This window comes from Bombus fervidus, chromosome 12 (genome assembly GCF_041682495.2).
Source record: "Bombus fervidus isolate BK054 chromosome 12, iyBomFerv1, whole genome shotgun sequence".
NCBI classification, from domain to species: Eukaryota; Metazoa; Arthropoda; class Insecta; order Hymenoptera; family Apidae; genus Bombus; species Bombus fervidus.
Window position 1 is genome coordinate 5,794,109 of NC_091528.1, and position 14,672 is coordinate 5,808,780.

At 37.4% G+C, this 14,672-nt stretch overlaps 1 protein-coding gene and 1 long non-coding RNA gene across 2 annotated transcripts; both read left to right on the forward strand.

Moving 5' to 3' along the window:
* The first annotated feature begins 5,449 nt into the window (after window positions 1-5,449).
* Window positions 5,450-9,290, forward strand: LOC139993148 (uncharacterized). The gene is made up of 2 exons (XR_011801298.1): window positions 5,450-8,819; window positions 8,936-9,290. It is a non-coding gene; the product is annotated as an uncharacterized lncRNA (long non-coding RNA).
* Window positions 9,291-9,988: 698 nt separating this feature from the next.
* Window positions 9,989-13,231, forward strand: LOC139993137 (dopaminechrome tautomerase). The gene has a single exon (XM_072014602.1). The coding sequence runs from the start codon at window positions 10,372-10,374 to the stop codon at window positions 11,659-11,661; it is 1,290 nt and encodes a 429-aa protein (XP_071870703.1). The 5' UTR covers window positions 9,989-10,371; the 3' UTR covers window positions 11,662-13,231.
* The last annotated feature ends 1,441 nt before the right edge of the window (window positions 13,232-14,672 follow it).

Consider the following 14,672-nt stretch of genomic DNA (forward strand, 5'->3'; position numbering starts at 1 on the left):
CAACTTTTTCCGAGTACAGTGTTTGGCGATGCCTTCTTGATATATATGTATTTCACCACAACGAAATTGAAACTTAAAATTTGCATAATGAGCCAAAGAGGAAAGAATCGTAGAAAACTTCGATGGGAGAAATTCCTAGGAGGATTTTTTAGTAACAAGAGAACCGTTGCAGGAAATGAGAAATTGTAGTAACAAAAAAAGCAGTATGAAATAATAATGAAATGCCAGTGGAATATCATAATAAGTCATGCGAATAAGAAATAAAATATTAACGACCAAGGAAAAGGAGTTTCAGCAATACAAAAATGCAAGATATAAAAACAGGAATTCCAGTAATAAAGAAATAGTAAGAATACTTGTAAAGGAGTTGCAGGAATGAAAAAGGAGTACAGAGATAGCAAAGAAAGGATTTCAGCAATAAGGATTCATAAAAAGGATCGTTTGAAACAATAGAAAATACAAAACAAGGACATAAACCTGTAAGTTAAATTATAAGATATTTTACTTAAGTACTGATGAAAATTACTAGAGTTTAGATTTACCAGAGATCGTACTTTGCTCCTTTGCGATATATACCCGACAGGAGAAACTAGATCAGACTGATCTCTGACTTTGACTGGAAGATGACTCATTGCTTACAGTTTTGTAATGGTTGTTACGTAAAATGAAAATACATTACGTAATCCGTTTCTTCGCGCGCTCTGAGAGGGCGTACTTATAAAAATAATAGATTTTCTCCATGGGAAAGCCTCTATTCATGGATCAGCACGACACGACAAGAAGCAGACAATCGTTCCCTCCTTTCACGTCGAAACAAAGTCGCGACACACTTTCAATTGCCTCGTTATTAATTTCAATAAACACGATGTTTCATCAGCCACATCTTTATAGCGCAACGACGTGTATGATAATAAAAATGAAAGTTTCTCGTATGAAATCACTGGATTTTTTATACGGTTAATAAATTCTGGATCCTTATCAAAACCTGTTGATACGATTTCCAAATAAGTCAGCAATGAAAATGAAATAAGGTGGAGGAGATGTTAGAATTTACTCGATGTAACTTTGTAGGTTTAAAATGAAGGATGTTGCGCAAGATATAGCATCGTTGAGATATGACGTGAACCATTACATGCAAGACAGATGGTTTCTTTGAAGCAAACTAGTCAGCTTTAGTCTTCAAGGTCTTGGCTACCTTGGTCACCGGACCATTTTTCTACGTGACCATGTTGATGTTTTTAATAGTAGAAATTTTTTCTTACAACCAACAACACACGTATTATCTCACCAAGAAACAACACGTTCGTGTGTCTACTTATTGCGTAAAAGCACCAAGCTGTTTCCTTATACAGCAACGACGCCGCAACGACTGCTGCAGCGAAAATACACTATATCATGGTAGAGCGACCTCCTTTAAAATGCACTCACGCAAAGCAAGGCTATGAGAGGATTTTTCTGCGTTCTTATCTCTATCTTGTTTGATATCTAGAATTCTCGATATTCATGCGCAATTGTGTGTCGGCGACTTTCGGGTGATATTCCTGGAAGAGTGCCATAATTTTGTGAGTGATTCTCTGTTTATAAAATAGGACAATATGGACGTATAATAATCGTATTATCTTAAGTTAAATATCTGAGTCTTTTAATACATTCAGCAATTATTTCTTTTATATATAGAAAGTTTAAAAACAATGCTTTTGAAATAAATAGAAAAGAAATTACTACACTTATTACAGCCATCAATGATTCTCTTTGAAAGTTCATTATTTTAAATAAACTACCATACCTTTCATCTTGTTCCTGTAATCGAGGGTTGAAAATGGATTTTCGGGGATGAAATATGGTTACGAATATGGATTGAAATATTATTACCAGTTCATTCGACGTTGGTACGTTCTCCTCGTCACTCGGTTGAAATTAAATCTATTGCAGAATTGCCAGGAGCAATAGGCAGGATAGAAAACTCTGAAAAAAGAAATAGAACGCCGGGGGTTTTGAATGGAGGAACTGAGTTTGTAATCGCAGAGAACAGAGGGGCCAGGGGATCTAGCCAGAATACTATGACATTGGGGTAGGAAAATAAAGGGAGAACCGTTGGTCGTTATGGTAACCGTCGATTTACGATTTCATCTGACCGACAGCATGCTGACTAGAATAGGTGACCCACTGCTCCCCAGAAAATGTGTTTTGGGTACCATGCAGACTCCCTTACGTACCAAGTATTTCAATTTCCGACTCTTTCATTAAGTTATCTTGATTAATAGGTACGTTGATTTCAAGTTCGTTGAACCTTCTGTCAACTTTAAGTTAATACAATGTCCGATAGAAATACATTTCAGGGAACAGTAATTAAGTTTCATTATGTATGTCGTCCAAGTGATAAATATTCTATTACAGTCACTAAGATTTTATTCCATTTCATTGATCGAAAATCTCATTTATCAAAATACGTTCTCCTGGGATGAATTCTAAATTGGAATACCATTCGATTCTGAAGAAATGAAATTAACTACTAAGATTTCTTTATTCGTTTGCTGTTAATCAGGGCCACCGAGCTGTCTCGACATTGGAGTTCATTGAATATTTCCCGTGGATTACGTAGTCTCCCACGAAACGTCGCTCAATTTAATTAAACGGTCTGCGTTCCCCGATGGAGCGTAAAAATCTCTGGAAGCGTCGAAACATTTCTCCCGCTTTGGGCTTCGAAGCGGTAATGATCCAATCGGAGAGTTAACACGTTCAATGTTTGCAGACGTGTTCGTTTATCGTATTATCACCAGCTAACTGGTTGGTAATTCTCGACTAGTATCTTTGTTACATGACGGAGAAACGAACGTTTCGATAATCAACTTCCTTCAAGGATAAAATAATAATACTGTATAAAGCAACATATAACTTTAAGTTTTATAAGACACTGAGAAAAAAAACCCGAGAGATCTCCTGATCTGTTCACAGTAAATTAAAGATGATTTAGAACATAACCATCTATGAAGAGCTTCCATACAGAGAGTTAATACTCGTGATCGCTAATTGAGTGCGAAATGAGTTGAATTGTAAGTGAAAACGATGCTACCCGAAGGCGTCCAACGTCCCAGTTTTGCTTTCTTCTTTTCTAATCTCGTTTAGACGTACCCTTTATGATCCATGGGAATAACAATTGCGAATCGAATGTCATGAAACTCTTTATCACATGTTCCCTGCATCGTCATTGTGCTAATTTTTCGTAACGCTCGCGCTAACAGCATTACTGCGAAACCTTCGTTTCATTTTTCGGGATGTGTGACACCACGACCTAAATTAGCATCCACTGGGAATGTGGGAGATACGTTCAGCGCTCTTCTCCTGGCCGTAGAATCAAAAACTGTAACAGTGGAAATACATATCAATTTAGTCGAAAAGTCCAAGTATTCTTCTAATAAAGTCTGTAATTTTCGTATTTTTATTATCTTAAGATATTATAGACATTAAATTATAAGACCTTTATAAGAATATAAGAGATGTAGCTTTCATTGATGATATGCCTCGCGTGATTGAGGAATCGCTACACGTCGACATACTTTCATCGCTGTAAATTCTATAATGTCATACCCGCGGTTGTTGCTTCGTCCCTTCATCTCTTTTAAACTAATAAAATTACCCACCTACGATACAGAATAAAATCGACGCGAACTCGAACAGGTCTGCCAGCCTTCGGTCGATACTTGGAAGACATTTGAAAAGCTCAGCAGCTCGAAAACTCCGGAAGCACAATTCCAGCGTATTACTTTCAGTTCAGTGCGAATCGTTGCCCTAGTGAAAATCACTGACCAACGATTTCACGGTTTTGACTACTTAAAATCAAAGGTAATCCGGTGTAAGCCTGAAAGCAAAGTTTGTGTCAAAGAGGGAACTTTTAACTCGATTAGATAATTATATGTATAGCATGATTATAAGGTACATTAACTTCGTCGTTTTCAATCTTCTAACGTGAAAAATGTAATGTTGAGTTTCATAAAGAAGAAAAATTACAATATATACTAATCATAAATTAAAGCCAATTCTTTCATTAAAATTGGTGAGTTGGAAACGATCGTGACGTGTGTAATTCTTCGATTATCACTTCTACTGATAGACACGCGATGCCTACAGCTCGCACAATATCCATTAGGTAAAGATAAAAAGCTGATCATCCAAAGTTCAGTCGATTTCAATCGAATATATTTCTTTCCCTTGGCCTGACTTATTGATTGGAGCGCTATCATTTCTTCGACTCAGCTTCCTCTTCGCGTTTCTAATCCGTAAACCAGCTAGCTTGCCTTCCTGCTTTGATGGTGTTATTTTCATCCACGACGTGCAGACATGAAGAGAACGAGAGAGAGAGAGAAAGAGAGAGAGAAGGAGAACGTTGGTTTTAGTAGGCCACTGGGAAACGGATGCGCAAGGCGCGGCCTTTGCCGATATACTAGTTCGCACATTTATGATCGTTAAATCAGAACTGACTTATTTCCAACGCCACTTCTCATTTCTCCCGTTTATGGGCTTGCATACTAACTGTGGCAGAATCAGGTCCAATACCTGGACAATTTGTGGAATATTATTCATCGTCCTTGGAATCCGATTCCTGTGTTCCTAATATGAAATAAGGCACAGTAATGCCTTCGTCCGGCGGAAAGTTAGCACAGGAAGGTTGACGGAGGAACCGATATTGATCTGAAAAGTATTAAAGCGATCCTTGACAAAATAGAACTATGATGACTTCATCATTTACGTCCTTCATTTCAAGTTAAAAACGATTGTTATGGAAAGAGCGTAAGAGGATTGTGAAATAAAAATTTCATAGACAGGAAAATGTATTCTGTCAGCGGATTTTAACAGGGAGACTTCCCTACGATTTACGACTGCAATCTGATGCTCAACGAGGGTGAATTGTGCTGTTTTGAGCTCATCGAACTTTCAGTTTTGACACAGTGGGAGAGTCACAAGTCGAGTTGGAAAAGAATCGGTCGATTTGCGACGAACGAAAGGAGGAGGCGTCGGTGGAAAAGAAATGTCCAAATAAATGATAGGTTGTCGATTCTAACAGCAAGTTACCAATGGACAGATTCGAATAATCTCTTGTCGATATCACGTATAGCAAAATTTATCTTTATCGTGCCCAAGCAATTCATCTTCTGTTCGCATGCACGGCGCCACATTAGCCATCTGCGCTGTTTACGATTTACAGCGTTGAACCTTTCATGTAACTTTATTTCTAGCGCGTTGCATAAGACTGTTTGTCGATACGCTAGATCAAGTTCGAATTTTTATTACGTTCCCTTTTTATGATTATTATTTCCTTCTTATGATTCTCGCAGAAAAAACTTATCGTTTCATTGATGCGACTTGAAGTGAAAGCTCGTCCCGACGAAGGCTGCAGATGATTGTGACCGTGAATATTTCGTGCCTGGAATTAGCAAAGAGATGAGTAAAGAGGATATGAAACGAGCAATGAGTAAGAGGGATTAACGAATTGTGGGATGCACCGTGTCACTACGATTCAATGGAAAAACAAAGCGAGTGTGGCCAGTTAATGATAATAAAAATGAAGGAATAAAGTGGGCCGTGACACGGAATTTTCAACCGCGAACGCGACCAACGTTTCACAGAGGATGTAAAACTGCGTCGGCATAAAAGAACGACAAGGACGTTGATTATATTATTTTCAATCCTACGGATATTTCCTATTGAGCATATCTCTCCACGGTTCTAGATAATTGGCGTAATTAATTTGCGGTGTTGTTCGATGATCGAGATATACGTATTAACATATCATATCTGGTAATTTTCCAGAAAGTTCTTATTACTTGGTATACTAGTATAAAATACTATAAGTTCGTCACGTATCCACTAAATAAAAAATCATCAAGTTAACTACACGCTCATCGATATTCTCGAGACGTTAATTTACAACTTCCAGAGAGACGATAAAAACGTTGGAAAAAGTTGCATCACAAAGTGACTCATAATGATTCACTTTATATATTTCTGTAATGACTGGTACCAGTCGATATATGATAACATCGATTTCACGTACCTCAGCGAGTTATAAGGTTCGCACGAACCGGTACACGAAGAAAGAAAACTGATGTAACTGTGGATATCACGGATGCAAAAGGGTCACGAGATCGTGACGTTTCGGTGAAAGGTTCATGCGTTAAATTCACGGACGCATCGATTAAGATCTAAGTACCACGGCCACAGACCTCGAGAGAAGGACCTACGAAAGTTTTGTGGTTTGCATCTTTCGAAGGTTACAGAGATACAATATTTACTCTAAGATGAAGACAGACGTTGTGAAACACGTCGGAAGGAAAATAACACGACGATTCTTAGCGCGTCTCCACTTGTTATTTAGATTCCTCGGATGTCTTGGAGAAGAATTATCGTTTCGCAATATGTTAATCATCGACATAAACAGGAAAACGGAAAAATTTCGATCTGAAAAAAGATATGAATTTCTCACTGTATTCTAAATATTCATAACGACAATTCTACTCATCGAAGAAACTGTTAACTGATAAATAAACAGCGAACGTGCCATTATAATGGCTAACTAATAAATAGGAACTCGATTATACGTAATACTTGGGAAGGGATGAGCGTTAATTAAAATAACATTCTTGCACGTCCGTTAAATGCTTCTAAGCGCTGAAAATGGCGTAGTACCCGCTGGTCAACTGCGAGTAAATGATACCAGTAATATTAATAAGTTATCAATTAGCATAAATCTGTAATTCTGACCCTCTTCCTAGTCTAGTTGTCTGCATGCCAATGTAACGTCCGGTTACCTGAGACACATTTGATTCTTCCCAATCATTATTTCTCCCTTTGATTAACGTTTCAATATTACAATTTAAAACGAGCATCACGTAAGGCTGTGTGTTCGGTTGTACCTGTAATATTCGCAAATATTTGCACGTTAGAATACTTAGTGGAGTGAGAATAATGTTATCGCTAAGATACTAATAAGCAAGTCGAGTTATGCAAATTCGAAACGTAAAACAGAAAGCGAACGTAACGAGTAAATAATACATACTTTGGAAATTGTCTTTAGTCTTTGATATTTAAACTAGTAACTCGAAGAAATTTTCAAGGATCAAAGTAAAAATAGTCTTCTGCAATATTCGTGAAAGCGGCTATGTACTATTAGTCTGATTTCGAGCTGGGATCAATGGACGATGAAGCGAAAAAAATTACTGATCGCTGGGCATGTCGACGTCGTTGAAATAACGAGCACGCCAATAATATCTAGTTCGCTGGTGGCTCGTGAAAGATTATTTCGTTTACCTTGGATAGTTGCCTAGAAAATAAACTGTACAGTGAATGGTATCAAAATATGTTGGAATGTAATGCAAACAAGATCGTGATATATTTCGCAGTAATAAGCCAAGATGACCTATTCCAACGATGTTTACGCGAATCAGATATGCTATACGGAAGATTTGGGATATTAAAAATATCTAGAAGCGTTTTATATCAAACAGAGTCTTAGAACAATTTAATTCTGTGATTGTGAAACTTTCCTCGGTAACCAGCTGACGTCTGATCAATAACATTCCTGTGATGATTCGCATTGATGAATTATAAGGAACGAATTATATAGTATATTATATAATTGCAGAAACATGCTGAGCATCTCAAGTTTCTATAACGGATGAAAACAATGAATAAGAATAATCCTACGGACGTCTGGAAGTATCTGAATGGCCATGATGTTAAAATGGCCAACACCTATTACAGATATACTACCAGTGCACACGCACTTTATTACTGTTATAACATTACGTTATACACATTACATGATCATTCGTCGACAGTTATGCCTCGCTCGTCATCATCCTAGTGCTCAATAAAACTCTTCTCTATGGATCATTGTGACCTTCGAAATTCTTCTAATATGTATTTGTTCTCTTACAGATTAGAGTCTTCCTTCCCCAAAGTTACAGGAATCTAATTCTTTTGCAACTTTAATTCACAATTCTAGCTCGATGTAACGTTTAACCGATCGTTTCTCTTTCCTCGATCTTTCTCCGCTTTGTCATACTTGTAACATAAAACATAAGTTGGAAAGATATTGGTTTCGTGATAGACGATTCTTGTCGCGAGCTGTACACGTGTTCACGAATTCTATGTTCTTGATGAATTCTTATAAATACTTGAAAGATTGCCAAACCATTATTCTACTCTTTTCACGTGCCGTTTCACCTTCAAAAATACGATACGCATCACCCATTCATGGACTCGTAAAACCGTCCATCAAACACCAGTAACCGATGGCAACTATTTTTAACAATTTCATCAAGCCACCAGTGATTGAATACTTTTTTTTATCTCTAATCATGGTGCCTGCTCAAACGTATTAGAGAAAATGTAATTAGTAACTAATCATACATAAATGTCCAATACATTATGTTTTCCATTGAATACATCAGTGAATAGACAATTTTGGATTTATGTGGAATATTAGGAAGTAGATTAAACTCAATCAATTTGAAATAATTAACTTGATGGATTCTGTTTCCTAAGCAACTGCGGAGGAATTTTCGGAGCTCTGGAGGATTTGACGATAAAGTGTCAGACCGTAGGATAGTTATTGATCGTAACCGTTATCCGATGCATTCATTAATATATTCCATTTGATATATTCCATCGAGATCAATGGATCATGCACCAAGGAAATTGATCTGCATGCGGTCACTTGGGCAACACTATCGATGAAATATTAACACTATGACCAATATTTCCGGTTGACGGCTGGTTTGAGATAGATAACACTGATCGTAAAGTACACTGTAACAGGAGTATAAATTTCTTTTATTATTGTTCTTCATTTACTTACGATGAATTGTAAATTCTATCTAACTCTTCTTTTTTTTTATCACGTTTCCCTTTGATTAAATGACTTACCTTTACCAAGAAAAAAAACAAGTCCAACGGGATTCCGAGCAACGCAGTTGTACAAGGGTGCGATTCGAAGAAATAACCGTTGAATCGATTTTTTGGGATCATCCTGGGCAAGATAAAGCAGAGCATAACAGCCTTTTCTAAGCTCACCCTTTTCAGCGTTTCCTTTTCAAGCGGATCCGGCCTTACAACTCTGAGCCGAGTACCATTTTATTCTCAACCGTCTTTCGTTTAGCGTAACAATGAACGTACGCAGTAACTATCGTAGAATACTGAGAAGAGTATTAACTTAATTACCAGCTGGAAATTGATTAAAAATCACCGGCCAATAAATTTTGAATGAATAAATAAAAAAGAAAATAATAAATTAAACGAAATAATATTTTCAACAAGTTTCTAAGAACAGACTAATGGCTCTCTTTCTTTCCCTAATCTAATCGTGAAATATATTTTTCGATATATTCAATGTAGAATCGTTTATAATATTTTTTACTGCATATTGACACCGTGTGTAGTATAAAAAGCACGTAATCTGTTTTCAATGTCAAGATGAAGATAAATAATGTAAACAAATGTAGATTGGATTCAGCTATGTTAAGGATAAAAGAGCTTCAAAGGTCAATTAGAATAATGATTTTATAAATATGAAGCATAATTTTGTGTTATCTCAGAAATGACTGGTAGACGAAACTGATTTTATGACTCATGACCAGATAGATATTGAGCAGAAAATTAATATTGTCATCAGCATTTTGGTGAATCATTGTAAACGTGCAACGCAATTAATTGTTTCGATCAATAAAAAAAATTAACTTAAGGTACAATACGAAAGACGTTCGCAATGACGAATACTGATTCAAACCAGGAATGTTAACAATGCATCCTCGGCACGGTTAAGTAGCCGAGCTACGTTTTGCGTGGAAATTATGGTGGGGATACCTTGCTGGGTGTTCCTGTTGCACATACAATATCCACATGCATCCCTATCCACGTACGATCACACGTGTAGTGTGTACACGTGCACAGATGATCTTAGTGTGTAAATACAACGACGTCGGGTGGGGAGACGACGCTTCTCTAAGCGACGCTCCGCGTCTTCGTCAGTCAAACCGCGATCGTCTCCGCGTGATGGGCCATCAGAACGCTTAGTAGAATAGGTAGCAATGGTCGGTGGACAGTGTTGAATCAGTTAGTTGACAAAAGCAGGCCAGCCAACATAGTTGGTACGCACGGAATATTCTTCACACCGTTCCATCGACGAGAATAGACGCTCTTCCGGATCTCTGGCGACACTTGCCGGACCACGAACACTCTTGTTCCGGGTATCAGTTTTCAACTGGTTCGTCCACTGGTCTTTGTCTCTTTCTGCCACGTGATTGGACTAAAAAAAAGTGAGAGCATACTGTGATAGATTGTAGAACGTAAAGTGGTCGAATAAAGTGTAAAAAAATGAAGAGCTCAGCATTCTTGTTGCTCCTTGTTACCATGACCACGTGTCACGAACCATTCCAAGTGGTCTTCCAATGGAATACGATCGACGTGATATGGCCGTCAGAAGAGAAACAAAACTATGCGACTGAACACGGTGATTACATTCCAGCTAACAATTTCATAGCTGGTATCAAATTTTGGAAGGGTAAAATGTATCTGACGGTACCAAGGTGGAAAAGCGGGGTACCAGTGACGCTGGGAGTCACTTCTGCAACCGTGGTGAACGGCAATACCGCCCCTAAGCTAGAAGCTTTCCCTAACTGGGACATGCAGGAAGTTGGAGACTGCAAAGCCTTCCAGTTGGTCCAAAGTATGGAGATCGATCCAAAAGGACGTATGTGGGTACTTGATTCTGGAAAGATGTCACCTCTCTCTGTAGAAGTGAAGACCACCTGTCCACCAAGGCTGGTGATCCTGGATCTCGAGAACAACGGTGAGATTTTACGAACCTACGAGTTCCCTCCACAAGTGGCTCGTCACGGTACAGCCCACCTAAATGACATTGTCTTGGATCACGAGGATGGTGGCATGGCGTATATCACAGACAGTGATCGCGAAGATCCAGGCATAATCGTCTACTCCCTCAGTAACAATACTTCGTGGAAGGTCAGGCATGATTCTATGAAAGCTAAACCCGAAGCAGTAAGATTCATGGTCTCTAAGAATCTCATTAATATGCCTATATCTGTCGATGGAATTGCTCTGTCTCCGGCAAGTGTTGAAGACAGACAAGTATACTATTCACCACTGTCTTCCTTCCATTTGTACTCTATACCAACATCGGTGTTGAAGAGCAACCTAAGCAACGTAGATGAGCACGTTAAGGAATTGGGAAAGAAAATTTCTCAAACCGATGGAATGATGATGTCAGCCAAGGGAGCGTTGTACTTTGGACTGCTGGCTGACGATGCTGTAGCTATGTGGGACACTAAACAGTCGTTCACTACTGGCCAAAGGGTGATCTCCAGAGATCATGAAAGGATGCAGTGGCCGGATACATTTGCGTTCGATGAGAATGGTAACTTTTACTGTGTTACCAATTCTTTGCAAAATATACTGACCAACCGAGTAAACACCAGCGTGCCGAACTATCGAATAGTCAGAGCGAAAACTGCAGTCAAGAGTTATCAGTATTTGGAGGACGGAACCGCACCGGAGCAGCCGGAGATACCCACTTCACTTGCAAACAGGATTAGTCTCGCCGTTGCTACCGTATCAACCATTCTGCTTGTTTTCGCCGTAGTGTAGTAACATCTTTCTCCCTTACTTGTTCCCCCGTTCTTTTTTCTTCGAACACAGTCGGGTATACCAAAGACATTCGTTTTATCCTTTCAGTTAAGTAATGCACAGATGCCCCGTCCAGTGTTTTTGGTGACCTTGAACATTTAGAGTAATGATCGTAGGTGGTTTGGAGTCATGATAAAAAGGACAGAGACCTAAGATTACTTGACCATTCGGGACTGCCATAAGTACTTGCTCATTTTTCTTGTTTTACTTATTACCTTCTTATTTTAATTCCATAGGCACTTGTATTTGAAGTATCTCTCTTTTTAAATATATCTGGAAAAATTATTATTCCAGAAGATCGTTAAATTTTTATGGATACAATACCTATGGCGAAGGAAATGGCCTTGAATGATCAATTAATTTTGAATGAAACAAAAGTTTTAATTCACAACTATGCATTATTTGCGATGGGACATGTAAATCGGTGTTGTCGAAACGAAGCTTAAGAATCCTTCTAACCAACGAATAATTGGATCATAAGATCAAACTGCCTGTTTGCATAAAAATCTTGTAAAACGTTTTGTAGTGGCTATCGAAAGTATTGACATGCCATTTGGTATAGAGTGTACATTTTAATCAGCTAAGATACAAATACATTAAATTATACATCATTTAGTAGTATCTTTATATGATTACTAAAATATTTATTTATTTATATATAATATGGTACTATAAAAATCAAATGCGAAATTGGATAAAAAACATCTCATTGGGAAATAAGGCTATGTGTAAATACTTTTTGTAGTCACTGTAGAATTAGTAGATTTCACAAGTTTTAAGGCCATCGAGTGACCTTTTGATTACAATTGCCATTTCTGAAATTTTCATCGAGCTAAATTGATCTCCTGCAATTCAGTTATCAACAAGCGTTTTTGCATTGTGGCCTCTGTTGCGAAGAAGAATAACAAATCTATTTTTTTTTCCAACGTCGGTAACGACTTAATATTCTTACTCTTTTATACAATATGTTATATCAATCCTCTCAATGATAAAAAAAGAGGAAGAGAGAAAATGTTTTCCAAAATTTTTCAAAACGAGGATAACTCACTCACGTTTCTCCTGCAAGAAGAGGAAGACATTAAATGAAAAACTCTAACTCCAAAGTAGCAGAACTTTCACTACATATACAATACATATACAAACGTGGTATATTAATGATTTCATCATTATTCGTTTTCTATCTTCATTAATTCAGTAGTTAATCGGGCCATTTAATTGAATTGCTGATCGTCAACTCGGGCCGCAATAGCCGAACAAAAAGAATTACATTTTTATATGGAGCGAAACTTTCGCCGCGACACCATCGCATTCACATATAATTGACCTCGAATTAACATCATCAATGGAGACTATTAAATCTGCCAGTGAAATTAAGACGCTTCCAGTCCGATTGCATGACTTCAAAGGGAAATTGGAAGAAGTTAGCCACGTTGCGCTTGTAGGGTGTCGTGTACAGTGTTAAAAGGAAGATGAGGCATTTGTCAAGACCACGATGAAAGCCATTATCGATGAAAGTTCCGGCCGTCGAGGACTTGTCACTTGAAAAAGAACGAAATATCAGCTCAGCGAGATAAAAATGACAACTCGGGAACGAACAGTAGGGCAGCGATAATGAATGATCTTTTCTAGTTCAAGAAATCGATCCTCTGTAACGCGATACCGACAACATTCCATGCCTTGGGTTTTGATTTTAAGTCTCAAAGCGAATTGTGATCTAATACGACGTGTATTACATTTATAGTTTCTATATTTTTTAACTAAATTGTTGCTGAAACAATTGAGAAGCACATTTTGATTTTCAGACTAAACATCTTGACAGTCCATACTGCTTGATTTAATTAGAGCACGGTCAATGTGTACAATCGTTAAAAAGGGCATTCGACCATACAAAAAGTTAAATATTTTAGTCAAATATTTGTCGATCCTCTAATTACTTCAATCAGTTTGCGAATACAAAAGTATTAATCCTATTTAGACATATATGAACACAGAGGATTCATTTCAAGGGAAACAACCATTGATTATCAGCCCGTTACCATATTACCTTGTATTAGTAACACGACGATAACTGCTACTAATTGTATATCTGTTATTTATATCCGTGACATAATCGTTTTAGTTGCGACAAAATTATGTACAATGGATTCTCGTATGATCTTATGTAATAGAGATGTCTATTTTTTTGATCATTTTCTTCTTTTTTTTTTCATTAATCGATCACGGAAATGGGAGAAAACCGAAGATCAATGAATTTATTATAGTAATTTAGTCTCATCGCCTTATGAATCGAACTGTGAATACGTATACTATATATAAATGTATGTATGTATGTATAATTAGTGTGTACATTACACATGTAACATGTACGAGTAGCTTTAATACATATGGCCTTATTTGCGACGATGAATTGAAACTGTATACTACGTTCCGTTGGAAAATGTGACGTTATGACTCATTTGTCTGTAATCGCTGGTGAATGCAACTTTCCACCATTGTATGGCATATATTGCTTACAATTATTGCTCCTTTTCACGCCGTATAGGTTCCAGTATCTTGTTGAAAATTCAGATTGATTCCTCCTTTGCACGAGCATCTTTAGCGCGTGAACCCGTGTACTATAAGTTAATGAATAAATAGAATAGCCCGTCGAATCGTATACATATACTACTGATCACAAGTCTCGGACCATCTCCTTCATTATCACATTTTAAACACACAATAAAATAAACGACACTATAGAAAATGTTTGTCTATATTCAATATTTTTAAGCTTTTGTGCATTCTATAAAATGTTGCAAAAAGAATTTTTGCAAAGGCTGAATTTCTATATATTTTAATATTTTAAGGCTGAATTTTTACAAAATTACACTATCTATCAAATGATGGCCTCGAACTTCTGTGCTCAGTAGCTAGAGCTAGAGGCCGACTATTAAACAGATACAGAGCCAGTGTGAAATGAATCGTTCATACGG